This window comes from Pelodiscus sinensis, chromosome 22 (assembly GCF_052426305.1).
Source record: "Pelodiscus sinensis isolate ZL-2025 chromosome 22, ASM5242630v1, whole genome shotgun sequence".
In the NCBI taxonomy this organism is placed as follows: domain Eukaryota; kingdom Metazoa; phylum Chordata; order Testudines; family Trionychidae; genus Pelodiscus; species Pelodiscus sinensis.
Genome location: NC_143073.1, coordinates 17,912,610 through 17,938,928, shown reverse-complemented (window position 1 = coordinate 17,938,928; position 26,319 = coordinate 17,912,610). Strand labels below are relative to the sequence as shown.

The 26,319-nt window shown below is 61.8% G+C and overlaps 1 protein-coding gene across 1 annotated transcript; it reads right to left on the bottom strand.

The window, feature by feature from the left end:
* Positions 1-845: 845 nt before the first annotated feature.
* Positions 846-14,412, bottom strand: LOC102460605 (lysophosphatidic acid receptor 6-like). Its single transcript, XM_025187351.3, has 3 exons — positions 14,248-14,412; positions 12,620-12,694; positions 846-5,510 (listed from the first exon to the last, which is right to left on the bottom strand). Exon 3 carries the CDS (start codon positions 5,392-5,394, stop codon positions 4,375-4,377), a length of 1,020 nt encoding a protein of 339 aa, XP_025043136.2. The 5' UTR covers positions 5,395-5,510; positions 12,620-12,694; positions 14,248-14,412; the 3' UTR covers positions 846-4,374.
* Positions 14,413-26,319: the final 11,907 nt, after the last annotated feature.

Sequence of the window (26,319 nt, the reverse complement as noted above, 5' to 3'; positions counted from 1 at the left end):
GGCGTGTGCACTGTGCACGTGGGCGCACACTGGGGCGTGTGCACTGTGCACGTGGGCGCACACTGGGGCGTGTGCACTGTGCACGTGGGCGCACACTGGGGCGTGTGCACTGTGCACGTGGGCACACACTGGGGCGTGTGCACTGTGCATGTGGGCGCGCACTGGGGCGTGTGCACTGTGCACGTGGGTGCGCACTGGGGCGTGTGCACTGTGCACGTGGGCGCGCACTGGGGCGTGTGCACTGTGCATGTGGGCGCGCACTGGGGCGTGTGCACTGTGCATGTGGGCGCGCACTGGGGCGTGTGCACTGTGCATGTGGGAGAGCACTGGGGCGTGTGCACTGTGCATGTGGGAGAGCACTGGGGCATGTGCACTGTGCATGTGGGCGCACACTGGGGCGTGTGCACTGTGCATGTGGGCGCACACTGGGGCGTGTGCACTGTGCATGTGGGCGCGCACTGGGGCGTGTGCACTGTGCATGTGGGCGCACACTGGGGCATGTGCAGTGTGCATGTGGGCGCACACTGGGGCATGTGCACTGTGCACGTGGGCGCACACTGGGGCGTGTGCACTGTGCATGTGGGCACACACTGGGGCATGTGCACTGTGCATGTGGGCGCACACTGGGGCGTGTGCACTGTGCACGTGGGCGCGCACTGGGGCGTGTGCACTGTGCATGTGGGCGCACACTGGGGCGTGTGCACTGTGCATGTGGGCGCACACTGGGGCGTGTGCACTGTGCATGTGGGCACACACTGGGGCATGTGCACTGTGCATGTGGGCGCACACTGGGGCGTGTGCACTGTGCACGTGGGCGCGCACTGGGGCGTGTGCACTGTGCATGTGGGCGCACACTGGGGCGTGTGCACTGTGCATGTGGGCGCACACTGGGGCGTGTGCACTGTGCATGTGGGCGCACACTGGGGCGTATGCATGTGACCGCGCACTGAGGCGTGTGCACTGGCCCAGTGCGGTGCCAGGCATGGCTGGTAACTAGCCACAAGAGCTGTAGGCAAAGCCAGAGACAGCATCCAGGAGCCAAACCCCAAATCCGGTCTCGCCCTGTTCTTTCCACACTGCTCTGTCTCCAGATGCGCCCATTTCATTCCGCTGGGCGCAACAAGCCGGCACCCTGGGCAGGACGGAGCTATGTGTTGTCAGGGCTGGGCTGGACAGCTCCCTTCCCAGTCCCACCTCTGCTGAGACCACAGGTGCGACCCACCCCACTCTGTCCTGACTCCCACCAGCCATTCACCATCACAGCAACGAAATGCCCCACATGTTCCCTGAAGATGGGGAAAGAAGGAAGCAGCCCCCTGAGCCAAGGGATCAGGGAGCGCAGGGCATAGGAGGGGTGTTCAGGCTACAAGGGGCTTGGTGGAAGGAGACTGACACCAATACCCAAGCCTTAGGAGTTCCAGGGGGATTAGGGGCCTATGGACAGATAACTATGCCCAGGTGGTAGGGAGCCCAGGGAATAGGAGCTGATGGGGGGGGCACAGATGCCTATGCCCAGGCTGCAGGGGTCTGAGGAGGATTTGCTGTTGCTTTAAAAGAACCAGCTCCTGGCCGGAAAGGAGACTCTGTAAATACAGGTTTCAGGCCTCGCTGCTGCCCTGTCCAGCCCCCCCCCCCCCCCATCCCCATGACTGCCTGGCTGCAGGGTGCAGGAGGGCCCGGTGATGAGGTGTCTCTGGCTCTCCAGTGCAAATGTCTCCAAGTGGCTGTCTTCTGGCTCTGTGCCCCTAAGGCTCTGGCCACACACACCCCTGCAGGGGCAGGTGGCGTGTCCCCATCGCGGGCCGGGCAGGCTCTCACGTCCCTGCCTACCAGAGCCAGGCACAGGCCAGAGACCTTACTCCCCACCAAGTGCCCCGACACCTTCTTGGTGCTGACTCCCTGAGCACTGCTCCCCTGAGCTGCCGGGCTGTGCCAGCGCCCAGCACACCACCTGTTGCCTCTGCCAGGAGCCTGGGCATGAAACCTCTGGGCAAGCCATGTGGTGGGATGGTGCTGGCTCCAGGCTGCAGGGACAGGGCCGGAATGGAGACACCCAGGAGATGGAGCTTCCATGAAACCTCCTGTGTAGAGGTGGAGGAGAGGTGTCTGTGGGAGACTCCCCCGCAAGCTCAGCCCAAATTAACCTCTTCCCCAATGTCTGCCCCCCTCCGATTAGCCCTGGCCCCTATGGCCAGCCCCAGTCAGGAGTGGGGTTATGAGCTAGGGGATGGGGCAGGCAGGCTGAGCAAAGGTGAGGCAAAGAGGGGATCAGGGGTCTCTGTGCCCTGTGATGTGGGGATGGGGCTACTCATCCTGTGCAGTTCAAGAGCATGGGTCACAGTGCTCAGTGCAAACTCAGCCTGTGACCCCCCCCCCACCAGTGCCAGTGCAAATCCAGCCTGAGACACACACCCCCAGCACCTGTGCAAACCCAGCCTGTGACCCCCTCACCCATGCCTGTGCAAACCCAGCCATTGACCCCCCCTCCCTGGCGCCGGTGCAAACCCAGGCAGTGACCCCTGGTGGCCCCAGCTGTACACATACCCATGCTTTCCAGCACCCTAATTTATTGGAGAGAAGAGAGCACCTGTGATTTATTGGACTGTGAGCTAAACACAAATCAGGAGAATCCCAAGCATTGTTACAGGCTGGTGACCGACTGGCTAGCAGCAGGTCAGCAGAAAAGGACCTGGGGGTTACAGTGGATGAGAAGCTGGATATGAGTCAAGGTGCGCCCTTGTAGCCAAAAAGGCTAATGGCATATTAGGGTGCATTAGGAGGAGCATTGCCAGCAGATCCAGAGAAGTGATTATTCCCCTTTATTCAGCTCTGGTGAGACCACATCTGGAGTATTGTGTCCAGTTCTGGGGCCCCCCACTACAGGAAGGATGTGGGTGCATTGAAAAGGGTCCAGTGAAGGGCAACCAAAATGATGAGCACATAACCTATGAGGAGAGGCTGAGGGATTTGGGCTTATTTAGGCTGCAGAAGAGATGGGTGCGGAGGGATTTGGTAGCAGCCTTTAACTACCCTGAAGGGGGGTTCCAAAGAGGATGGAGAGAGGCTGTTCTCGGTGACAGATGCAGAACAAGGAGCAATGGTCTGAAGTTACAGTGGAGGAGGTCTAGGTTGGATGTTGGGAAAAATTATTTCCCTAGGTGGGTGGGGAAGCACTGGGGTGGGTTCCCTAGGAAGAGGGTGGAATCTCCATCCCTAGAGGTTTTTAAGTCCCAGCTTGACCAAGCCCTGGCTGGGATGTTTGAGTTGGGGTTGATCCTGCTTTGGGCAGGGGGCTGGACTCAATGACTCCTGAGGTCTCTTCCAGCCCCATGAGTTTATGATTGTTGCAATCACTGTTCTGTGTTTGCACCAAAGCTTGTACAAAGTGAGCCTAGTGAGTTATCTAGTGAGAGACGACAATTCACTGATTCTAATTGTGCTGCTCATAGACAGGACTTCTTTCTGTATGTGACATTATGAGTATCGTGGCTGTACTTGTATTTCAAATATTTGCTCCTGGGAGACTCCACCAGACTTGACCCACCTATTGTGAAAGGGTGGCCAGCCAAGTGACTAGGGGTGCTTTGCTGACAATGCACCTCAATGGTGCCGATCCACCTCGGCTGAGCTTTGCTGTGACTACTCATCTCGGCATGTTCACAATGGCCACTTGTCTAAGAAGGACATGGACAGTGATTGGTTCATGTGACAAACTCTATCTTAGGGACATGCTTTCACTTAGCAAGAACAATGGGAGTCCCTCCACGTGGGCAAGGGTATTAGAAAAGCCCTGGAGGAGCCTCCATTTGTCTTCAATCCTGTCTTCAAGCCAGCTCATCGCCTCTGAAGGGTCTCAGCTGTGAACTGAAGCCCAGAAGGACGAATGACCCATCCCAACAGAGGATGTGTTCCAGAGATTTGATCTAAAATATCAGACTATCCTATCTCTGCTATGGGCCTGCACCAAGCACTGTGCAATCGGTGGGTGTGTTCGATTCCTTTTAGAACTTTAATCTTTTCTTTCTCTCTTTTTGTGAATAAACCCTTAGAAGTTAGATTCTTTTGGGCAAGAGCTGAGGCATAAATAGTCCTGGGAGTGTGGCTGGTCGGAAGAAACTGTTTGGATTTGGGGAGACTGGTTTTCAGTACCTCACATCTGTGGTGGCTCGGGAAAGCTGCAATGTCTAAGGGGATTGTTTGTGTGACTTCCAGCTGGCCAGAGTGGCAAACAGAGGCGCTCTGGGCCTGGTTCGGTGCCATAGGGAGGCAGAGCCCCAGTCCTGGGCTGCAAGTAGCCCTGTCTCTAAGCAATTTGCCCTGATCTGACCCTCTCAGCAGTGCCCTAGAAATGCCCTTGTTATGCAGCCCAGCCCATTAGTTCTGGGACCCCCTGCTGGGGCTGCCCACCAGTGGACTGCTGCTCGGCAGGACCATGATGTTTTGCAGGTAGATGCACTGGCCTAGGGTTGTCTGGGAGCGGCTATGGCCCTCAGTGCTGTCGCCAAGCAAGCCCCAGGCCCGTAGATTGTCAATCACCATCATGCGCTGGAAGGTCTCGGTGGCAAAGTAATAGGCCAGCGGGTCCAGAGCGGCATTGGCCGAGGCAACTAGCAAGGTGCAGCGGTAGGCTACGTCCAGCGCTTCACTCTGCAGGTCCTGCACCTGGTAGCAGAGCAGCACCAGATGGAAAGGCAGGAAGCAGCCCAGGAAGATGGTGACGTTGGCCACGATCATGCTGCGGATCTTGGCGCTGTTGACCAGTTCCATGCGGGCGGCCGCACTGCGGCGCACAGCCCGCAGCAGAGCCCAGGAGCACAACATCATGACCAGGAGCGGCACAGCAAAGCAGAACATCATGGCAAAGGAGACGCTGCGCCGGGTGACGTACTGAGGCCGGCTGTCAAAGCAGGAAGTGAAGTTATTATGGTCTTTCTGGGTGAAGTAGGTGGGCACAGTGCCAGCACAGCTCACCAGCCAGACGCCCAGGCAGATGTACTTGGCCTGCTTGCGCAGCGCCTTGACCCGGGCATGCATGGGGAAGCAGACGGCCATGCAGCGATCCCAGCTGATGCAGGTGAGCAGGAAGATGCTGCCATACATGTTGAGTAGCAGCAGCAGGCCCGTGAGCTCGCAGACCTGGCGTCCCAGGCAGGGCTGCTTGCTGTAGTAGTAGATGCGGACAGGCAGCGAGACCACCAGCAGCAGGTCGGACACGGCCAGGTTCTTCATGTAGACCGTGGTGAGGGAGCACACGCTGCTGCAGCAGCAGAAGATGTAGAGCGCGACCAGGTTGAGCACCAGCCCCAGTGTGAAGATGATGGTGTAGAGCCCCACGAAGACAGGGACCGCCGAGACACCCGGGGTGCAATTGGAGGTCATCTCAGAAAGCACCATGGGACAGAGAAGCTGTGGCAGGTTCCCACAAGGCTCAGGAAAACAGGCTCCGCCTCACCTGGGATGGTCCCCTCCCTGTCGCTCTGTGCGCACACCAAGCAGTGCCTGGCCTCAAACTAGGAGAAAACAGGAAACAGGTGAGTTTGGCCCACTGGCCCCGGGCCAAAGCACCGCCCAGGAGTACAGGCATTTGTGAGAGCATGGTGGAGTCCTGCACACCCCACTCTGGGAATCCAGCAGAGCTCCTGCCCACACGCCCGCTGGTGCCTGAGCCTGTAAGGAGCAGATAGAGAGAAATGCCCAAATGGAAACTCCGCCTGGTCTCGGTGTCAGCTGCTCCCTGCATGCTCACGGCAGGCCTGTGCGCACGAGAGTAAAACACTAGCTGGAAGGTTACAGAATAACACGAGTTTATGGGTTCGACGCCAGCACACACAACCCAAGCAGAGCGAGTGGGCAAGCAGGCTGCTGTGTGAAGCAGAGAGAGTGAGGACACCCAAGCACCTCACAGGGAGCTGTCTCTTTAAGAGACCCCTGTGCGGGAGGTAGGAGTGAGTTGAGTGTTGCTGTTGCTGGGCAGCTTTAGCCTCCACACCCAGAGGCTTCTGGAGCTGGGTGGGGTAGTTTGGGGTAAGACTCCAGGAGCCAGCAGGCAGGGCAGCTGCTTGTCTAAGGGCTGGGTGGGCTGGGAGAAGCTGAGCCAGGAGCAGAGAGCAGGTTGCGGTGCCTCACTCTGCAGCGGGCAGTGATGGTGCTAACCCTCTCCCAGGGATCACGGGCAATGCTACTTAGAGCAAGGAGAACCTGGGAGGGAAAATCCCCCTGGATCCCCAGTACTGCTGTGGGGTTTTTTTAGACACTGGAGAAGGGCAGGGAAGCCTAGCCCACTCAAGGTTACACGAGTAGGCTGCCCTGTGAAGCAGAGAGGCCCAGCTAAGCCCACTTTGTGGTAAACATCTGGGCTTCGTCTACACCGGCACCCTTTTCCGGAAATGCTTAAAACAGAACAGTTTTTCTGTTAAAAGTATTTCTGGAAAAGCGAGTCTACATTGGCAGGATGCTTTTCCGGAAAAGCACTTTTTCCGGAAAAGCATCCATGCCAATGTAGACTCGCTTTTCCACAAAAAAGCCCCGATCGTCATTTTCGCGATCGGGGCTTTTTTGCGGAAAAGAAATCTGTGCTGTCTACACTGGCCCTTTTCTGGAACAGTTTTCCGGAAAAGGACTTTTGCCCGAATGGGAGCAGCATAGTTTTTCCGGAAAAGCACTGATGATTTTACAGTAGATCGTCAGTGCTTTTCCAGAAATTCAAGGGGCCAGTGTGGACAGCTGGCAAGTTATTCCGGAAAAGCGGCTGATTTTCCGGAATAAGTGGCCAGTGTAGACACAGCCCTGTAGACTGACCAGTTTTAGACCCTGGTTGCTTGTTTTACTCTCACGTGTGCAAGCAGGACTGGGAAAACCCCTGCAGAATTGAAGTGGCATCGGATAAGGGCAAGACAATTCTCAGAATAGCAGCCATTTGCCTCTTGTTCTGTCTTTTCTGGGTGGCTAAAGGTCCGGACCAGGTCGCAGAGAGGGTAGAAAACACTTTTCCTGAGGAGAATGGCTTTTGGGTGGAACCATGACTCTTGGAGGGGAACTTGTCAAATGTTCAGTTGCCAGACCTCTCCCCGCCCCGCCTCCAGAAAATGCCAGCAGGGGCAGAAAAGGCTCATTGTCATGGCAACCTCCTGGGGTGAGAGAGCCCAATGGCTGAAGCTGGTGTTTACAACGGAGATCCTGACAGACCCAGCAGTGGCAGCACCATGGCAGAACCAGCAGCTCCCCTGGCACACTCAATCTGCACTACAGGTTCTTCCTGCTCATTAATCGTCCCTCTGTTTTCCCCTGGCTGAGGGGTAAGCAGCTGCCGCAGGCTCCACAGGGCCACGTGGTCCCTGTGCTGCAGAGCCCAAAGCAGGGGGCCCAGTGCTGGGCAAACCCTTGGCCATACCACTCAGCCCTTCCCCACACTCTGCGCTGGAGGCAATGATGGCAGACAGGCACGGGGAAAGGTCCTGCTACCAGCAAGAGCCCTGGCAGAAAAGCAGACGTGTCTCCAGAGAAACCCTGGTCGTGAGAGACAGGCCAAGAAGTGGCACTCATGGGGCTGAGCCTCAACACGTACAGCGGCATCTTCCTGCTCAGGAGCTCCCCGCTGAGGGGGGAGACCAACCAGGGCTCAGTTCTGCCAAAAACCCAGCCTCCAGTTTCAGTGCCGACATAGGAGTTCTGGGGTATGTCGAAGGCAAGAGGATCACAATGGACCTGTCTGGACTTGGAACCCAGAAACCCACCCCGCACAGAGCAGTGCTGCAAGGAGGACCTGGGGCCGGCAGGGGCTGTGGGTCAGGAGTGAGGGGCACCAGCAGGGCTGGGGGATCCCAGGGCTTGGGTAGCTCAGGCTGCAGGTCAGGAGTGAGGGGCACCAGCAGGACTGGGGGATCCCAGGGCTGGGGTAGCTCAGGCTGCAGGTCGGGAGTGAGGGGCACCAGCAGGGCTGGGGGAGCCCAGGGCTGGGCTGGGAGGGGCTGCAGGTGGGGAGTGAGGGGCACCAGCAGGGCTGGGGGAGCCCAGGGCTGGGGTAGCTCAGGCTGCAGGTGGGGAGTGAGGGGCACTGGCAGGGCTGGGGGAGCCCAGGGCTGGGCTGGGAGGGGCTGAGAAACAGTGAAGAGAAAGCTTTTAGGCAGAGCGTTGGCTAGAAGGAGGTTTGGAGATGTGTGCAGAGAAGCTGTCTCCTGCCTTCAGAGAAACAGGATTTTATGTACGTGTTTCGCACAGGTCCTGACTCCAGGGATGCCAGAGCTGGAGCACCCAGGGAGAAAAATTAGCAGCCACCATCAACAGCCAGCTCCCCACTTCTGCCCACCAAAGGCCCCTGCCAATCACCTCCTCCATACCCTCACAGTACCTTCTGAGCACCTGTTCTAAGGTGTGAGGTGGCACTGGGAGAGACGGGACAAACAGGGACGGGGTGTACTCAGGGAAGAGGGCAGAAAGAAGTGGAATGGGATGGGATGGGGTGGGAGCAGGAGTGGGGGCTGGGGTTGAGCAGGATTTGAGCATCCCTGGGAAAATTAGAAGCCAACACCTGTGGTTCTTTGTAGCTAAACAGGATCACTTGAGTCCATTATTACTTTCTGTCTATGGGTGTGTCTAGACTACATGGCTCTGTCTATGGAGCCATGGAGCCTAGACACACCCTATAATGGAAACAATCACCAGCACTCTGAATATTTGTGAACTATTCAGGTAAACAAGGGCAACATTCAAGCTGCACATGAAGCCACTGAATGGGGGGATGTCGCGGCTAAGCACCTGGAACCAGAGTTTGCTGATGTTTGAAGACAGCTGATTCTTCAAAAAATGCAGAGAAAATATAGTCTTCACTGAAGTGTATTCAAGAACTTTGGAGCACAGTTGTGACATGGACTGGGATCTGAAAAAGCAGGAAAGCTTGTTTTTCCACTTCCAATCGCTGAGTAAAGACTAAGTGTGAGGATGAGATCAATTAGTTCTAAAATCATTAACGGTGAGGAGACCAGAAATAATAAATTCAATTCACTGAACTGCAGACGCGAATAGTTCCTTTGTTTAATAAATTCAGTTATTTAAAATGTGGAACAGATTTTTATATACTTCCTCATGTACTCATGACATGTAAAATAGTTTGATTTACCACCCCCTCCCCAGATAATTGAAAATGTTGGTTTTGTGCATTAGGAAATGGAGTTTAAATTGTCCTCCAAAGGCAACCTGGCACACCAAATCACCAGTAAAAGGTTCCTCATCTCATAACTAGGAGATGTGTCAATCCCTATTTTCTACCAGAACAACAAATGTTCAGAGAAGGACTCTGGCTTAGGGTTCTGTTATGCTGCAAAATGACTTAACCTCCTGTGAAGTGTATCCTCATAGCCAGCAAACAGACCAGATTATACATCCAATGAGAACTGACCACTCTTCAGGAACATAATTAAGTAAAAAGGCAAAAGATGACTAAACAAGATTTCCTGCTTGCTGGTTTGACTCACAGAGATTTAAATCAATCTGCCCAGGAAGAACAGAACAGCTGTTGTTAACAGAGCTATTTTAAGACGCAGTCACATTTCCCAGCCCGTGGGGGCAGGACAAAAACACCTATTTTCAGGCCCAATACAAACCTGTAACACAGACTCCCCCTACCACACACATACCACACTTTGCAGCCTGGACCTGCTAGGGCCTCTAAGCCCAGTAAAATGCATCCTTCCCCTGCATGGGGGTGCTGTACATGGGGTGAGGGAACAGCCAGGCAGTTCATTAGGTGTTTGGCAGCCCCAAGTGCTGGCCTCTGGCTGTTGCAACCTGACCCACATTGCTCCAAAGGCCGTGGGGGCTGCAGAGTCATGCCAAGCTGCGCTCCCTCCCCTGCAGTGACTCAGCAGCCACAGCTTGTGGGCAGCAAGAAGGGCGCCTCACTCAGGGAAAGGAACCCAAGAGGAAAAAACAGGTCAGCGTTTGTGCAGACAAGACGCATGAAGGAATTATCTTACCTTGGCTATCATCCAGTTCTCACCCGCCAGAAAGCGGGAAGGCGAACTCTAGTGAGGGGCACCGGCAGGGCTGGGCGAGCCCAGGGCTGGGCTGGCAGGGGCTGCAGATGGGGAGTGAGGGGCACTGGTAGGGCTGGGGGAGCCCAGGGCTGGGCTGGCAGGGGCTGCAGGTGGGGAGTGAGGGGCACCGGTAGGGCTGGGGGAGACCAGGGCTGGGCTGGCAGGGGCTGCAGGTGGGGAGTGAGGGGCACCGGTAGGGCTGGGGGAGACCAGGGCTGGGCTGGCAGGGGCTGCAGGTGGGGAGTGAGGGGCACCGGTAGGGCTGGGGGAGACCAGGGCTGGGCTGGCAGGGGCTGCAGGTGGGGAGTGAGGGACACCGGTAGGGCTGGGGGAGACCAGGGCTGGGCTGGCAGGGGCTGCAGGTGGGGAGTGAGGGGCACCGGTAGGGCTGGGGGAGACCAGGGCTGGGCTGGCAGGGGCTGCAGGTGGGGAGCGAGGGGCACCAGCAGAGCTGACTACAGCAAACCCTGCCCCAAACCACATGTCTGTCGGGCGATTGTGCAAAGATGTGCGAGGTGGGTGGCAAATAGCCCTGGCCGTGGGAGCCATTCTGATGCTGGGTCCTGCGGGGAAGGGAGGAAGTGCCTTTTGTCACCACAGTTTGGAACCCCCATCCGCAGCCAGACGTGACTCTCAGCCGGCAGGTAGAAGAGAAGGTTTATCAGGTGACAGGGACACAGTGTGGAGCAGACTTGTCAGCACAGAAACCAGAAGCAGCCAGCATCATCCGTCCTGGGGGAATGGGGCCAGAGACAGGGTGCTGGACCTGCCCCCCCAACCATTAGACTAGATCATAGCCAGGCCCCTCCTCTGGCTTTTGCTCTGCTTCCTGGGGGAAAAAGGTGCCACCTGGTCACACACACCCTCCTGGGCTCAGGTTACAAAGGGCATCAGCCATTGTGTCCGTGGGGGAGGCTGCCACACCCAAATTCCCATCACCAGCTAGGTACTGGTGCAGTGCCCAGGGAAACTGAGGCACTCACATGGAATTACAATAGGACAGTAGAAATCATATGCAACATAACAAAGAGAATAAAATTCCCCCTTTGTCACATCCCGCCTGGGCTGGGTTTTACTGGCACTTGAGCTCTGGGAATGGAACGTCTCCTGGGCTGGACCTGGGTCCCTGAGAATAGCCTGGGAGCAGGGGAGAAGGAGGCACTCACATCCACCTAGGCACCAGAGAACCAGGAGCCAGATCCCAGACTGCTCCTTGGGCCTCCATGGAGGGTGGGATGGATGGAGGGAGGGACAGGTGGGTGGACTGATGGCAGGATGGATGGACAGACAGACAGAGGGATGGATGGAGCAGCACCATTATGGCTAGGATTGATGCTCTGTGAATCTCCAACCCCTGTTTCCTGCAGCCCCTCTAGATGGGGCAGGGGCTGTGGATTGGGAGTGAGGGGCACTGGCAGAGCTGACTACAGCAGGACTCTGCCTTGTGTTTCACACTCAGAAGTTGCAGCAGAGCCACAAACCCCGCCCCGAACCACGTCCGCCCGTTAGGCGATTGTGCAAAGATGTGCGGTCAGCAGAGCATGTTGTGCTCATGGCCTGCAATGGGTTTGGCTTGTCTGGGAGCTGCGTGCATGGGGAAAGGTGGGTGGCGAACAGCCCTGGCTGTGGGAGCCGTTCTGCTGCTGGGCCCTGAGTGGAGGGGGCGAAATGCCTCTTGTCACCAGATCTGGGGAGTCCCCAGGCCCTGCACCCCCATCCACAGCCAGACGTGAGACTCAGCCGGCAGGTAGAAGAGAAGGTTTATCAGGCTACAGGGACACAGGGTAGCACAGACTTGTCAGCACAAGAACCAGAAGCAGCCAGCACCATCCATCCTGGGATAGACTGACTTACCCCCAGCAGCCTGGTCCCAGCCTCCAGCCAGATCCCTCCTCTGGACTTTGCCCTGCTTCCCTGGCAAAAAGTGTCACCTGGTAAAACCCCCTCCCAGGCTCAGGTTGCACAGGGCATCAGCCAATGTGTATGTTCCAGGGCTCCCTTAGTAAAGACACACCCAAAATTCCCATCACCATCTAGGTCCATGGTCACCAACCAGTAGATCACGATCTACTAGTAGATCTCAGGGGCTCTAAGAGTAGCTCTTGAGCCCTCTCTGAACTGCACACCTACACAGTACATTTACATTAGATTTCCTCATGTAATGTAGGCGGGGCTTCAAGGAAGGGGCGGGGCAGTAGATCTTCGCCTGTTCTGAGACTTAAAAAGTGATCTTGGGTATAAAAAGGTTAGAGACCACTGATCTAGGTGTTGGTGCAGTGGCCAGGGAAACTGAGGCACTCACATGCAGTTACTAGGAAACTGTAGAACTCACGTGCAACTTAACAAGAGGAATAAAATCCCCCCTTCGTCACATCCCACATGGGCTTGGTTTGGGAAGGAGGGAGGGAAAGAGTTATGGAGGGGGGGAGGAAAGCAGGGAGGGAGGGAGGACAAGAGGAAGGAGGGAGGGATGGATGAAGGAGAGAGGAAGGAAGGAAGGGATGGGTGGAGCTATTACAGTTAGGATTGATGCTCTGTGACTCTCCAACCCCCCTTGTTTCCTGCGGCTCCAGAGCCTATGCACTTACTTGGATTAAGTTGAAAGTCACTGAACTTCATGGGGATCCCAGGTGATGTCCCTGGTCAAGACTCAGCTCCTCCCCCTGAAACAGAAAGCGGTGGGAAATCCTTCTTACAGTCCCACCCCTGGTGCTTGGGAATCACTCACTTGGTGCCCAGTCCCCTGCCTACAGCCCTTGGAGCCGCTGAAGAAAGAGTAGGGGAGGAGAGATGGCCTGGTTCGCTCAGGCCCAGACACCAGCCTCCAGCCAGACAGGCCCCTGCCTCTGTCCCAAGCAACCCTCAGAGGCAATGACGTGGCCCTTCCGAGCACTCACAGCTGTCAGCGTAGTGCCATGCTGCACCAGAACTGCTAGAGAAGCACATCGCTGGGCTGTGGGACCACCCAAGCAAAGCACAAACGCCGTCATGCCACCCCGGAGGGCAGAAAGAAACCCAGCACCCGGAGCAGTGGAATGTGGGGTGCAATTCTGGTGGCGCTCGCTCGCTCGGTTACAAGGGATCATTAAAGCACCTAGTCCAGTCCCCTGCGTAACCCCAGCCAGCTAGCACTGTGCGGAGCCCGTCACGCCTAGTGTACTAAAGCAGCTCCCTGAAACTGCCTGGCTCTGCAACATGGCCTGTGCCTGACTGACATGCCATAGCCAGCCGGCCAGCCAGGCAGGAACCAGACTGCCTGGTGGGCACAGGGGGACATGCTGCAGCCCTGGCCTGGCTCCCTTGGTCCCCAGGTCCGGGCTGTGCTCGTTGGCTCCCAGGTTTGACATGCACCTCCCCATACGACTGCCCTGGCCTCACAGGCTACGTCTACACTGCAGCGGGATCCCAGAATAGCTATCCTGCATCTTAACAGTGAGCCCATTATTTCAAACTGTAACAGGCTTGCTATTCCAATGTCCCTGTGACCCTCGTTCCATGAGGACTGAGGGATGTTTCGGAGAATGGGTTATTTCGAAATTGGTGCTGTGCAGACAACACCAAAGGACAAAAGAATCTATTTTGAAATAAAATTGAAATAAGATACGCAATTTGCGTGGCTCAAATGGTGTATCTTATTTCGACCTAGTGGAGACGTACCCACAGTGATTTACCAATCAGTTGCCAGACTCTGCAAGTTCACTGTTGCCCCTCACTTCATGGGTTCATGGGAGTTTCTAATTACGTCCAGGTCATGGATGAAAATATCCCACAGGTACAACTGAGGGAGGGGGATCTGTGACAGACTGCCCACCCCACCCACAGAGGCCCCACATGCCCACCCCAAGTTAGGCACCTGCTCCAAAGCAATTCCCCAGGGCTGAGGAAGCCAGGTGCAGGTGATGCCTACACTACTGGGTGTAACAATGTGGTCTGTGCCGAATGCAGGGGGAGAGGATTGGGCCTGGGCTGAAGGAGGGGTTGATCTAACAGAGCCAACAGGACACAGCTCATGGCAAATGAGCCCGCCCCTGCATTCATGGCTAGCCCAGGCCCACTGGGAAAGCTGGGAGAGCAAGACAGACACACACCCCTCCAGCCATCCCTCACACCCCACACCAGTGCCTCCAACCCTATCTCTCACCCTCCTCCAGCCTGATACCCCCAAATGGTGGGTCACCCGCCCCCCACAGCCCTGAGCCAGGGCAAGGCCTCTCACCTGGTGGGGCCCCTGCCCACCCAGGGCTGTGGCTGCAGGCACTGAAAGAGAAAGCAGGAACTAAGCCCGGTAGCGGCTGTGCAGAGGCACCATTGCGCCCGCCGCGCGTCTCGAAGCCTCTTCTCGCTTCCTGCCAGCAACAAGTGCGCAGGAGAGAGACCGCCCCTGCGGGCCACGGTACCAGCCAGCACACAGCACCCGCACCACAGCGGCCCCCCTTGAGCACCGCCACCCAGCCCTGGCTCCCAGCCCCCACTCTGACCCACCAGCCCCCACACCGCTGCCCGAGCCAGGGAGAGAGCCCAGGAGCGCTGGCCCCCAGCCCCTCCCCCAACCCACCAGCCCCTCACACCTCAGCAGTTGTCAAGGGACCTACTTACTGACTCAGCCAACATTTTGGGGATTGGGGTGGGGCTGGGAGCCAGGACACCTGGGTTCTCTGCCCGGCCTGGGAGAGGAGCGGGGCTGCATGGTTAGAGCAGGGGCTGGGAGTCAGGATGCCTGGGTGCAGGCAACTGTGGTATGAGGCAGGTGCTGGGTGGCCATGGCAGAGACTTGCCCTCACTGTGGCCTGCAAGCAGGACGTGCTGACAGTGAGAGTGGGGAAGTAGCAGGCAGGGAACAGTCAACCACAGGCTGCAAAGCATCCAGCTGGGGGGCAGAAAGCTAAGGGGACAGAGCATCCAGCTGGGGGGCAGAAAGCTAAGGGGATAGAGCGCCCAGCTGGGGGGCAGGAAGCTAAGGGGATAGAGCGCCCAGCTGGGGGGCAGGAAGCTAAGGGGATAGAGCGCCCAGCTGGGGGGCAGGAAGCTAAGGGGGCAGAGCATCCAGCTGGGGGGCAGAAAGCTAAGGGGATAGAGCGCCCAGCTGGGGGGCAGGAAGCTAAGGGGGCAGAGCATCCAGCTGAGGGGCTGGGAGTTAAGGGGACAGAGCACCCAGCTGGGGGGGCAGGAAGCTATGGGGGCAGAGCACCCAGCTGGCGGGCAGGGAGCTAAGGGGATAGAGCGCCCAGCAGGGGGGCAGGAAGCTATGGGGGCAGAGCATCCAGCTGGGGGGCAGGAAGCTAAGGGTATAGAGCGCCCAGCTGGGGGGCAGGAAGCTATGGGGGCAGAGCATCCAGCTGGGGGGCAGGAAGCTAAGGGGATAGAGCGCCCAGCTGGGGGGCAGGAAGCTATGGGGGCAGAGCATCCAGCTGGGGGGCAGGGAGCTAAGGGGATAGAGCGCCCAGCTGGGGGACAGGAAGCTAAGGGGATAGAGCGCCCAGCTGGGGGGCAGGAAGCTATGGGGGCAGAGCATCCAGCTGGGGGGCAGGAAGCTAAGGGGATAGAGCACCCAGCTGGGGGGCAGGGAGCTAAGAGAGCAAAGGACCAAACTAGGGGGCAGAGTGCTAAGGGGGCAGAGAGCCCAGCAGGGGAGCAGGGAGCAAAGGGAGCAGAGTGCCCAGCAGGGGGGCAGGGAGCTAAGGAGGCAGAGCGCTCAGCTGGGGGGCAAGGAGCTAAGGGAGCAGAGAGCCCAACAGGGGGGCAGGGAGCTAAGGGGCAGAGTTCCCAGCAGGGGGCAGGGAGCTAAGGAGGCAGAGCGCTCAGCTGGGGGGCAGGGAGCTATGGGGGCAGAGAGCCCAGCAGGGGGGCAGGGAGCTAAGGAGGCAGAGCGCTCAGCTGGGGGGCAGGGAGCTAAGGGGCAGAGAGCCCAGCAGGGGGGCAGGGAGCTAGGGAGGCAGAGCGCTCAGCTGGGGGGCAGGGAGCTAAGGGGACAGAGAGCCCAGCAGGGGGTCAGGGATCTAAGGAGGCAGAGCGCTCAGCTGGGGGGCAGGGAGCTATGGGGGCAGAGAGCCCAGCAGGGGGGCAGGGAGCTAGGGCAGAAAGCCCAGCAAGGGGGCAGAGCGCTCAGCAGGGGGGCAGGGAGCTAAGGGGCAGAGCGCCCAGCGCGGGGAGAGAAGGTGGAGAGTGCCAGATGGGGACACTGTGTAAAAGTACCTGCTCTATGCCCAGGGACAAGAGGCTCTGGCAGGGATGGGACAGGGGAGCATTATGTGGGTGGGGGCCTCCAAGGGACCCATTCGGGGGGCACAGAAGAAGAGGGCACGTGCCTGGGCACAGGCAGAATGCACCAGGCCCATCTCCCACCCCCCAGAGTGCAGCTGTGGGGTGGGGGAAAGGTCTGTCCAGGGGCCCTGGTGGTGTACGTGGCCTGGTGCACGTGTGCCGGGGGAGGGGCTGCCCACACTGGTGCGGGACTCACTGAGTTTCAACAACCACAACACACGGTGGCGGGTTTCCACTGCCTTTTTTTACAAACGATTCTGAGCATGTACACGCGGCATGGCCCAAGCCCCCCTCCATGGGGGATCCCACACTTCAGCCAGTGCCCTCCCCCGTTCCATGGGGAGCCCTGCACCCCCATTCCATGGAGAGCCCTGCACCCCCAATCCATGGAAAGCCCTGAACCCCCAATCCATAGAGAGCCCAGCGCCCCCAATCCATGGAGAGCCCTGCACCCCCCATTCCATGGAAAGCCCAGTGCCCCCAATCCATGGAGAGCCCAGCGCCCCCCAATTCCATGGAGAGCCCAGCGCCCCAATTCCATGGACAGCCCTGCACCCCCCAATTCCATGGAGAGCCCAGCACCCCCCAATTCCATGGACAGCCCTGCACCCCCCAATTCCATGGAGAGCTACACCTCCTGCTCAGCTGTGAAGCTGGAAGCCTGAAGGGGAGTGGGAGCCCCAGTCCCTGCCCAGTGCCCCCCCATAGCATGGCCTCAGTGCCCCATTGCCCATCACTTCCCACCAGTGCTGTTGCTCCATCGTTACCAACTGCTGCATCATTTCCTCCACATACACTGCGGGGAGGAGGGGCAGTGGTGTGGGACGGGGTGGGGAGGTGCCTTGTGGGGGATGGGAGCAGCCCCAGCAGGCGGGACTAGGGATAAGGGATTTGAGGGGAGAGTTCCCCACAGTTTGTGTTCCCACTCAAGCATGGGGCAGTGCCAGACCAGCACCAAGACCACAGAGACCTCCCCCCCACACACAGCACAGGGACCTCACCCCACCCCCCGGCACCTCCCTGCAGCGCTGGGACCTCACCCCACCCTCGGGCACCTCCCTGCAGCGCTGGGACCTCGCCCCACCCTCCGGCACCTCCCTGCAGCGCTGGGACCTCACCCCACCCTCCGGCACCTCCCTGCAGCGCTGGGACCTCACCCCACCCTCCGGCACCTCCCTGCAGCGCTGGGACCTCACCCCACCCTCGGGCACCTCCCTGCAGCTCTGGGACCTCACCCCACCCTCCGGCACCTCCCTGCAGCTCTGGGACCTCACCCCACCCTCCGGCACCTCCCTGCAGCTCTGGGACCTCACCCCACCCTCGGGCACCTCCCTGCAGCTCTGGGACCTCACCCCACCCTCCGGCACCTCCCTGCAGCTCTGGGACCTCACCCCACCCTCCGGCACCTCCCTGCAGCTCTGGGACCTCACCCCCCCCCGGCACCTCCCTGCAGCGCTGGGGCCTCACCCCACCCTCGGGCACCTCCCTGCAGCGCTGGGACCTCGCCCCACCCTCGGGCACCTCCCTGCAGCGCTGGGACCTCGCCCCACCCTCGGGCACCTCCCTGCAGCGCTGGGACCTCGCCCCACCCTCGGGCACCTCCCTGCAGCGCTGGGACCTCACCCCACCCTCGGGCACCTCCCTGCAGCGCTGGGACCTCACCCCACCCTCGGGCACCTCCCTGCAGCGCTGGGACCTCACCCCACCCTCGGGCACCTCCCTGCAGCGCTGGGACCTCACCCCACCCTCGGGCACCTCCCTGCAGCTCTGGGACCTCACCCCACCCTCGGGCACCTCCCTGCAGCTCTGGGACCTCACGCCACCCTCAGGCACCTCCCTGCAGCGCTGGGACCTCACCCCACCCTCGGGCACCTCCCTGCAGCGCTGGGACCTCACCCCACCCTCCGGCACCTCCCTGCAGCGCTGGGACCTCACCCCACCCTCCGGCACCTCCCTGCAGCGCTGGGACCTCACCCCACCCTCAGGCACCTCCCTGCAGCGCTGGGACCTCACCCCACCCTCCGGCACCTCCCTGCAGCGCTGGGGCCTCACCCCACCCTCGGGCACCTCCCTGCAGCGCCGGGACCTCACCCCACCCTCAGGCACCTCCCTGCAGCGCTGGGACCTCACCCCACACTCAGGCACCTCCCTGCAGCGCTGGGACCTCACCCCACCCTCAGGCACCTCCCTGCAGCTCTGGGACCTCACCCCACCCTCGGGCACCTCCCTGCAGCGCTGGGACCTCACCCCACCCTCCGGCACCTCCCTGCAGCTCTGGGACCTCACCCCACCCTCAGGCACCTCCCTGCAGCGCTGGGACCTCACCCCACCCTCAGGCACCTCCCTGCAGCGCTGGGGCCTCACCCCACCCTCGGGCACCTCCCTGCAGCGCTGGGGCCTCACCCCACCCTCAGGCACCTCCCTGCAGCTCTGGGGCCTCACCCCACCCTCCGGCACCTCCCTGCAGCGCTGGGGCCTCACCCCACCCTCCGGCACCTCCCTGCAGCGCTGGGACCTCACCCCACCCTCCGGCACCTCCCTGCAGCGCTGGGACCTCACCGCCCCCCCCCGGCACCTCCCTGCAGCGCTGGGACCTCACCGCCCCCCCCCCCGGCACCTCCCTGCAGCGCTGGGACCTCACCCCACCCTCAGGCACCTCCCTGCAGCGCTGGGGCCTCACCCCACCCTCCGGCACCTCCCTGCAGCTCTGGGACCTCACCCCACCCTCCGGCACCTCCCTGCAGCTCTGGGACCTCACCCCACCCTCCGGCACCTCCCTGCAGCGCTGGGACCTCACCCCACCCTCCGGCACCTCCCTGCAGCTCTGGGACCTCACCCCACCCTCAGGCACCTCCCTGCAGCGCTGGGACCTCACCCCACCCTCAGGCACCTCCCTGCAGCGCTGGGGCCTCACCCCACCCTCGGGCACCTCCCTGCAGCGCTGGGGCCTCACCCCACCCTCGGGCACCTCCCTGCAGCTCTGGGGCCTCACCCCACCCTCAGGCACCTCCCTGCAGCTCTGGGGCCTCACCCCACCCTCCGGCACCTCCCTGCAGCTCTGGGACCTCACCCCACCCTCCGGCACCTCCCTGCAGCGCTGGGGCCTCACCCCACCCTCCGGCACCTCCCTGCAGCGCTGGGACCTCACCCCACCCTCCGGCACCTCCCTGCAGCGCTGGGACCTCACCCCACCCTCCGGCACCTCCCTGCAGCTCTGGGGCCTCACCCCACCCTCGGGTACCTCCCTGCAGCTCTGGAGCCTCACCCCACCCTCGGGCACCTCCCTGCAGCGCTGGGACCTCACCGCCCCCCCCCGGCACCTCCCTGCAGCGCTGGGACCTCACCCCACCCTCAGGCACCTCCCTGCAGCGCTGGGACCTCACCCCACCCTCAGGCACCTCCCTGCAGCGCTGGGGCCTCACCCCACCCTCCGGCACCTCCCTGCAGCTCTGGGACCTCACCCCACCCTCCGGCACCTCCCTGCAGCGCTGGGGCCTCACCCCACCCTCGGGCACCTCCCTGGAGCTCTGGGGCCTCACCCCACCCTCCGGCACCTCCCTGCAGCGCTGGGACCTCACCCCACCCTCAGGCACCTCCCTGCAGCTCTGGGACCTCACCCCACCCTCGGGCACCTCCCTGCAGCTCTGGGACCTCACCCCACCCTCGGGCACCTCCCTGCAGCTCTGGGACCTCACCCCACCCTCGGGCACCTCCCTGCAGCTCTGGGACCTCACCCCACCCTCGGGCACCTCCCTGCAGCGCTGGGACCTCTCCCCACCCTCGGGCACCTCCCTGCAGCGCTGGGACCTCACCCCACCCTCGGGCACCTCCCTGCAGCGCTGGGACCTCACCCCACCCTCCGGCACCTCCCTGCAGCTCTGGGACCTCACCCCACCCTCCGGCACCTCCCTGCAGCTCTGGGACCTCACCCCACCCTCAGGCACCTCCCTGCAGCGCTGGGGCCTCACCCCACCCTCGGGCACCTCCCTGCAGCTCTGGGACCTCACCCCACCCTCGGGCACCTCCCTGCAGCGCTGGGACCTCACCCCACCCTCCGGCACCTCCCTGCAGCTCTGGGACCTCACCCCCCCTCCCCCGGCACCTCCCTGCAGCTCTGGGACCTCACCCCACCCTCAGGCACCTCCCTGCAGCGCTGGGACCTCACCCCCCCTCCCCTGGCACCTCCCTGCAGCGCTGGGACCTCACCCCACCCTCCGGCACCTCCCTGCAGCTCTGGGGCCTCACCCCACCCTCCGGCACCTCCCTGCAGCTCTGGGACCTCACCCCACCCTCCGGCACCTCCCTGCAGCGCTGGGACCTCACCCCACCCTCGGGCACCTCCCTGCAGCGCTGGGACCTCACCCCCCCCTCACCCGGCACCTCCCTGCAGCTCTGGGGCCTCACCCCACCCTCCGGCACCTCCCTGCAGCTCTGGGACCTCACCCCACCCTCCGGCACCTCCCTGCAGCTCTGGGACCTCACCCCACCCTCCGGCACCTCCCTGCAGCGCTGGGACCTCACCCCACCCTCCGGCACCTCCCTGCAGCTCTGGGACCTCACCCCACCCTCGGGCACCTCCCTGCAGCGCTGGGATCTCGCCCCACCCTCGGGCACCTCCCTGCAGCGCTGGGACCTCACCCCCCCTCCCCCGGCACCTCCCTGCAGCTCTGGGACCTCACCCCACCCTCGGGCACCTCCCTGCAGCGCTGGGACCTCACCCCACCCTCGGGCACCTCCCTGCAGCGCTGGGACCTCACCCCACCCTCCGGCACCTCCCTGCAGCTCTGGGACCTCACCCCACCCTCGGGCACCTCCCTGCAGCGCTGGGACCTCACCCCCCCTCCCCGGGCACCTCCCTGCAGCTCTGGGACCTCACCCCACCCTCGGGCACCTCCCTGCAGCGCTGGGACCTCACCCCACCCTCGGGCACCTCCCTGCAGCGCTGGGACCTCACCCCCCCTCCCCCGGCACCTCCCTGCAGCTCTGGGACCTCACCCCACCCTCGGGCACCTCCCTGCAGCGCTGGGACCTCACCCCCCCCTCCCCCGGCACCTCCCTGCAGCTCTGGGACCTCACCCCACCCTCAGGCACCTCCCTGCAGCTCTGGGACCTCACCCCACCCTCAGGCACCTCCCTGCAGCTCTGGGACCTCACCCCACCCTCCGGCACCTCCCTGCAGCTCTGGGGCCTCACCCCACCCTCAGGCACCTCCCTGCAGCTCTGGGACCTCACCCCACCCTCCGGCACCTCCCTGCAGCGCTGGGACCTCACCCCACCCTCCTGCACCTCCCTGCAGCTCTGGGACCTCACCCCACCCTCCGGCACCTCCCTGCAGCGCTGGGACCTCACCCCACCCTCGGGCACCTCCCTGCAGCGCTGGGACCTCACCCCACCCTCAGGCACCTCCCTGCAGCGCTGGGACCTCACCCCACCCTCAGGCACCTCCCTGCAGCGCTGGGACCTCACCCCACCCTCGGGCACCTCCCTGCAGCGCTGGGACCTCACCCCACCCTCCGGCACCTCCCTGCAGCTCTGGGGCCTCACCCCACCCTCCGGCACCTCCCTGCAGCTCTGGGGCCTCACCCCACCCTCCAGCACCTCCCTGCAGCTCTGGGGCCTCACCCCACCCTCCGGCACCTCCCTGCAGCTCTGGGACCTCACCCCCCCCTCACCCGGCACCTCCCTGCAGCTCTGGGACCTCTCCCCACCCTCGGGCACCTCCCTGCAGCTCTGGGACCTCACCCCACCCTCGGGCACCTCCCTGCAGCTCTGGGGCCTCACCCCACCCTCGGGCACCTCCCTGCAGCGCTGGGACCTCACCCCACCCTCGGGCACCTCCCTGCAGCTCTGGGGCCTCACCCCACCCTCGGGCACCTCCCTGCAGCGCTGGGACCTCACCCCACCCTCCGGCACCTCCCTGCAGCGCTGGGACCTCACCCCACCCTCAGGCACCTCCCTGCAGCTCTGGGACCTCACCCCACCCTCAGGCACCTCCCTGCAGCGCTGGGACCTCACCCCACCCTCAGGCACCTCCCTGCAGCGCTGGGACCTCACCCCACCCTCCGGCACCTCCCTGCAGCGCTGGGACCTCACCCCACCCTCAGGCACCTCCCTGCAGCTCTGGGACCTCACCCCACCCTCCGGCACCTCCCTGCAGCGCTGGGACCTCACCCCACCCTCAGGCACCTCCCTGCAGCGCTGGGACCTCACCCCACCCTCAGGCACCTCCCTGCAGCTCTGGGACCTCACCCCACCCTCGGGCACCTCCCTGCAGCGCTGGGACCTCACCCCACCCTCAGGCACCTCCCTGCAGCTCTGGGACCTCACCCCACCCTCCGGCACCTCCCTGCAGCTCTGGGACCTCACCCCACCCTCGGGCACCTCCCTGCAGCTCTGGGACCTCACCCCACCCTCAGGCACCTCCCTGCAGCGCTGGGACCTCACCCCACCCTCGGGCACCTCCCTGCAGCTCTGGGACCTCACCCCACCCTCGGGCACCTCCCTGCAGCTCTGGGACCTCACCCCACCCTCGGGCACCTCCCTGCAGCTCTGGGACCTCACCCCACCCTCGGGCACCTCCCTGCAGCGCTGGGACCTCACCCCACCCTCAGGCACCTCCCTGCAGCGCTGGGACCTCGCCCCACCCTCGGGCACCTCCCTGCAGCTCTGGGACCTCACCCCTCCCTCCGGCACCTCCCTACAGCTCTGGGACCTCGCCCAACCCTCGGGCACCTCCCTGCAGCTCTGGGACCTCACCCCCCCCCCCGGCACCTCCCTGCAGCTCTGGGACCTCACCCCACCCTCGGGCACCTCCCTGCAGCTCTGGGACCTCACCCCCCCCCCCCCCGGCACCTCCCTGCAGCGCTGGGACCTCACCCCACCCTCCGGCACCTCCCTGCAGCGCTGGGACCTCACCCCACCCTCGGGCACCTCCCTGCAGCGCTGGGACCTCACCCCACCCTCAGGCACCTCCCTGCAGCTCTGGGACCTCACCCCACCCTCAGGCACCTCCCTGCAGCTCTGGGACCTCACCCCACCCTCATCCTCACTCTCGGGGGCCTCCTGCAGTTGAAGCCACCACACCAGGATTCTCTGCCCTCCCCAGCCACCAGGGGTCACTGCCTCACCCAGCCACTAGGGGTCACCAGGGGTCACTGCCTCACCCAGCCCTTGGGGGGCACACAAGGCCCTGCCCACAAACTCACAGGAGGTGTTACTAGGCTTACGTCTAGACTGCAGGCTTCCGAAAAACCTTCTTCTGAAAAAGCGCATGGAAAAAGCCATCTGTCCACACTGAATGGACGCGCTCTCGCATGTAAGCTGTGATTGCTATGGGCAGAGTGGCCACCAGGGCACCTGTGCTTTTTCCTCTTTCCTCTTCTTTGGAAAGAACTCCCTCTTCCCCGTCCACACATGCTTTTTTCCGAAAGAGCTCTTTTGCAAAAGGCATTCTTCCTTGGAGAAAGAGGGTTACTGCTGTGGGAAAACCCCTCTGTTCTTTCAATTTGTTGCTGAAAGAACACAATTGCAGTGTGGCCGTAATTACGTTTTTTTGGAAAAACGGCCGTTTTACCCGAAAAAACTCTGTAGTGTAGACATAACCTGGATGTTGGCAGTGGAGGAGGTGGTAGGGGCACTAGGTGATCAGGGGGCCGGGGACCAGTGGGTTCTGACCTCTGCACCCCAGTTCCAGCCTTGCCTCTCCAAGGGGCACATCATCTCAGTGGGCCTCAGTGGCACTGGGTGCTTGCGTCCAGCTGATCATGCCCCCAGATCTGGCCTGTCCAATCCCAGGAGTGTGTGTTCACACTGAGCCAGATCAAAGACCTGGTGTCGACTGGCACCACTCTGCATCGCTGCCTCTCCTGCTCCTCATTGTAGGGCGACCCAATTGCTGGGTCTTTTTCTGATTTCAGCGCCAACTGTCCCCTGCGTCTCCCCATATTTCCCAGTCCCCCCGTTCGGTCTCACCCAGGGCTCCCTGAATGTTACGTGCCCTGTGCGGGGCTAAGAGCCAACCCCTGTAGGCCTCACGGGAAAGTACCCCTCATTAAACCAGTAACATCCCAAGACACTGAGCGTCCCCTCTGCAGGCAAACTCCTTAACCCCTCACTGGGGACCCCTGGAGGTGGGAGGCTCGGGGTGCTGCTGACTCATGGACTGGGGGCCAGGGAAGGAGCTGGAGCTGGAGGGGCAGAGGCTGGCAGGCAGACACAGAGCAGAAGCACAATCTGGAAGAGAGACAGGCCAAGAGGGCCTGTCCGGGGATCAGTGGGGAAGGGCCTCGAGATGGCAGTGCTGGGGGGGAAACGACTCCAAGCTGCTGCCCACTTTAGGGAGGACATGGATGCTGACCTCACAGCTTTAGAGAGGGCTTGAGACTGACCCTGCTGATGGGCTCCGCTGTCTGAGCCCTGCTGTCCCAAGGCCATCGCGGCATTCGGCCAAGAGGATGGGACTGAGATGGGGACCATGAGCTGTTCAAAGAGGCCTGGCTGCAAGTCTGAGCAGATCCTGAGGCAGACAGGACACGGTTCTGGGGTCACTACAAGGAGGTCACCCGCCTGCGGGGGGAATGTCTCCACCAGGGCGGGGGAGGGTGCTGGGGCCATGCCTGCAGAGGACGTGTGTCATCTGGTGGGAGTGGAGCAGATCGGGGCGGGGGAGGGGAAGACCCACATCAGGGACTCAGAGGTGGAGTCACTCAGAGACCCCTCGAAGGTGGGACTCTAGGAGCCCAGCCCAGGGTGGCCCTGAACAGGGCTGGCCCACAACATTTTGGCACGTGAGGCGGGGAGCTCAAATGACGCCCCCATGACCCCTCACTTGGGCCAAAACTTTGAAAGGTCTCGATTCTGCCTCCTTCCGGTTCTGCTCCTCTCCTGGGACTGCTCTGCTCCTACGTATGCCCCAGCAGCAGGCACAATTTTCTACACTCTGTGTCCTAGTGGAGACCCCCCCCGCCACAGTCTGGTACCTGAGGCAGCTGAATGCTGGGACAGGTTGCCCCCCTACCTCCATGGGCCTAGACTAGAGGGACCTGAAATGCAATTACTGGGGCCAAAAGGGAGGCAAGGTGGCAGGGCCAGGGGATGAAGGAAAAGGCAGCCAGGCGGAGACCCGGGAGCAGGGCTGGATTAACCATTAGGCTAATAAGGCTCTAGCTGTAGGCTCAGCCAGGGCCCAGCTGGATGTGCTTGCTCAGGTAGCCCTGCTGGAGCCTAGAGCACTCCTGCCAACAGGAAAGGCAAGGCAAGGCAAAGCAGCCTCTGTGGCTGGCAGCCGGCTGAGTGGGGACTTGTCTCCCCAGCCCCCCACACCTGCCAGGCACTCGCGGCTTAAGGGGTGAGCGGGCCCTAACAATCGGTCACTGTGGGAACCCCGCCAGCTGCAGGTATGTCTGGGAAGAGGGGGGATGCAGGAATAAGGGCAGGAAGCTGGGGCTTGCAGAGAGTGTGGGGGAAGGGCACCTTGTAGGGAGGCCGGGGAGGCCCTGTCATTCCTACCAGGGCTGCCTGTTGCTTGCTCTTCCTCTTCCATTCCTGTCAGGGAGGAAGAGGGCAGCACACGGCATGGTTGTGTCATGCTCCTCCACCCCCTGCCCTCACCAGCCAGGAGGGAGAGGAAGGCAGGGACGTGGGGCTCTGCCTTCTCGCTCCCTGACTGTGATGGAAGGGGAGCAGCAGGCAGCACTGGTAGGAATCGGGGGGCGGAGGGGGAAGGCTTCAGCCCATCGACCCTTCCTAAATGGTATGGAGGGGAGGTTGGCTCAGGGAGTCCTGGACCTGTGTGGGGCACACCCCAGCCAGCCCTGTCAGCTGCCTGCTGCTTAGCACAGCAGCCTGCAGGAGAGCTCCAGCAGCCTGGCTGGGAGCGCGGCCATCTCCTACTGCAGCAGAGCGCCCCAACCGTCTCTCCATGCACGGCCCTGGGCACCCCAGCCAGCTTTCCCTGCATGGCCTCCGGCGCCCCAGGTGGTTCTCCCTGCACGGCCCCAGGCACCCCAGCCAGCTCTCCCTGCACAGC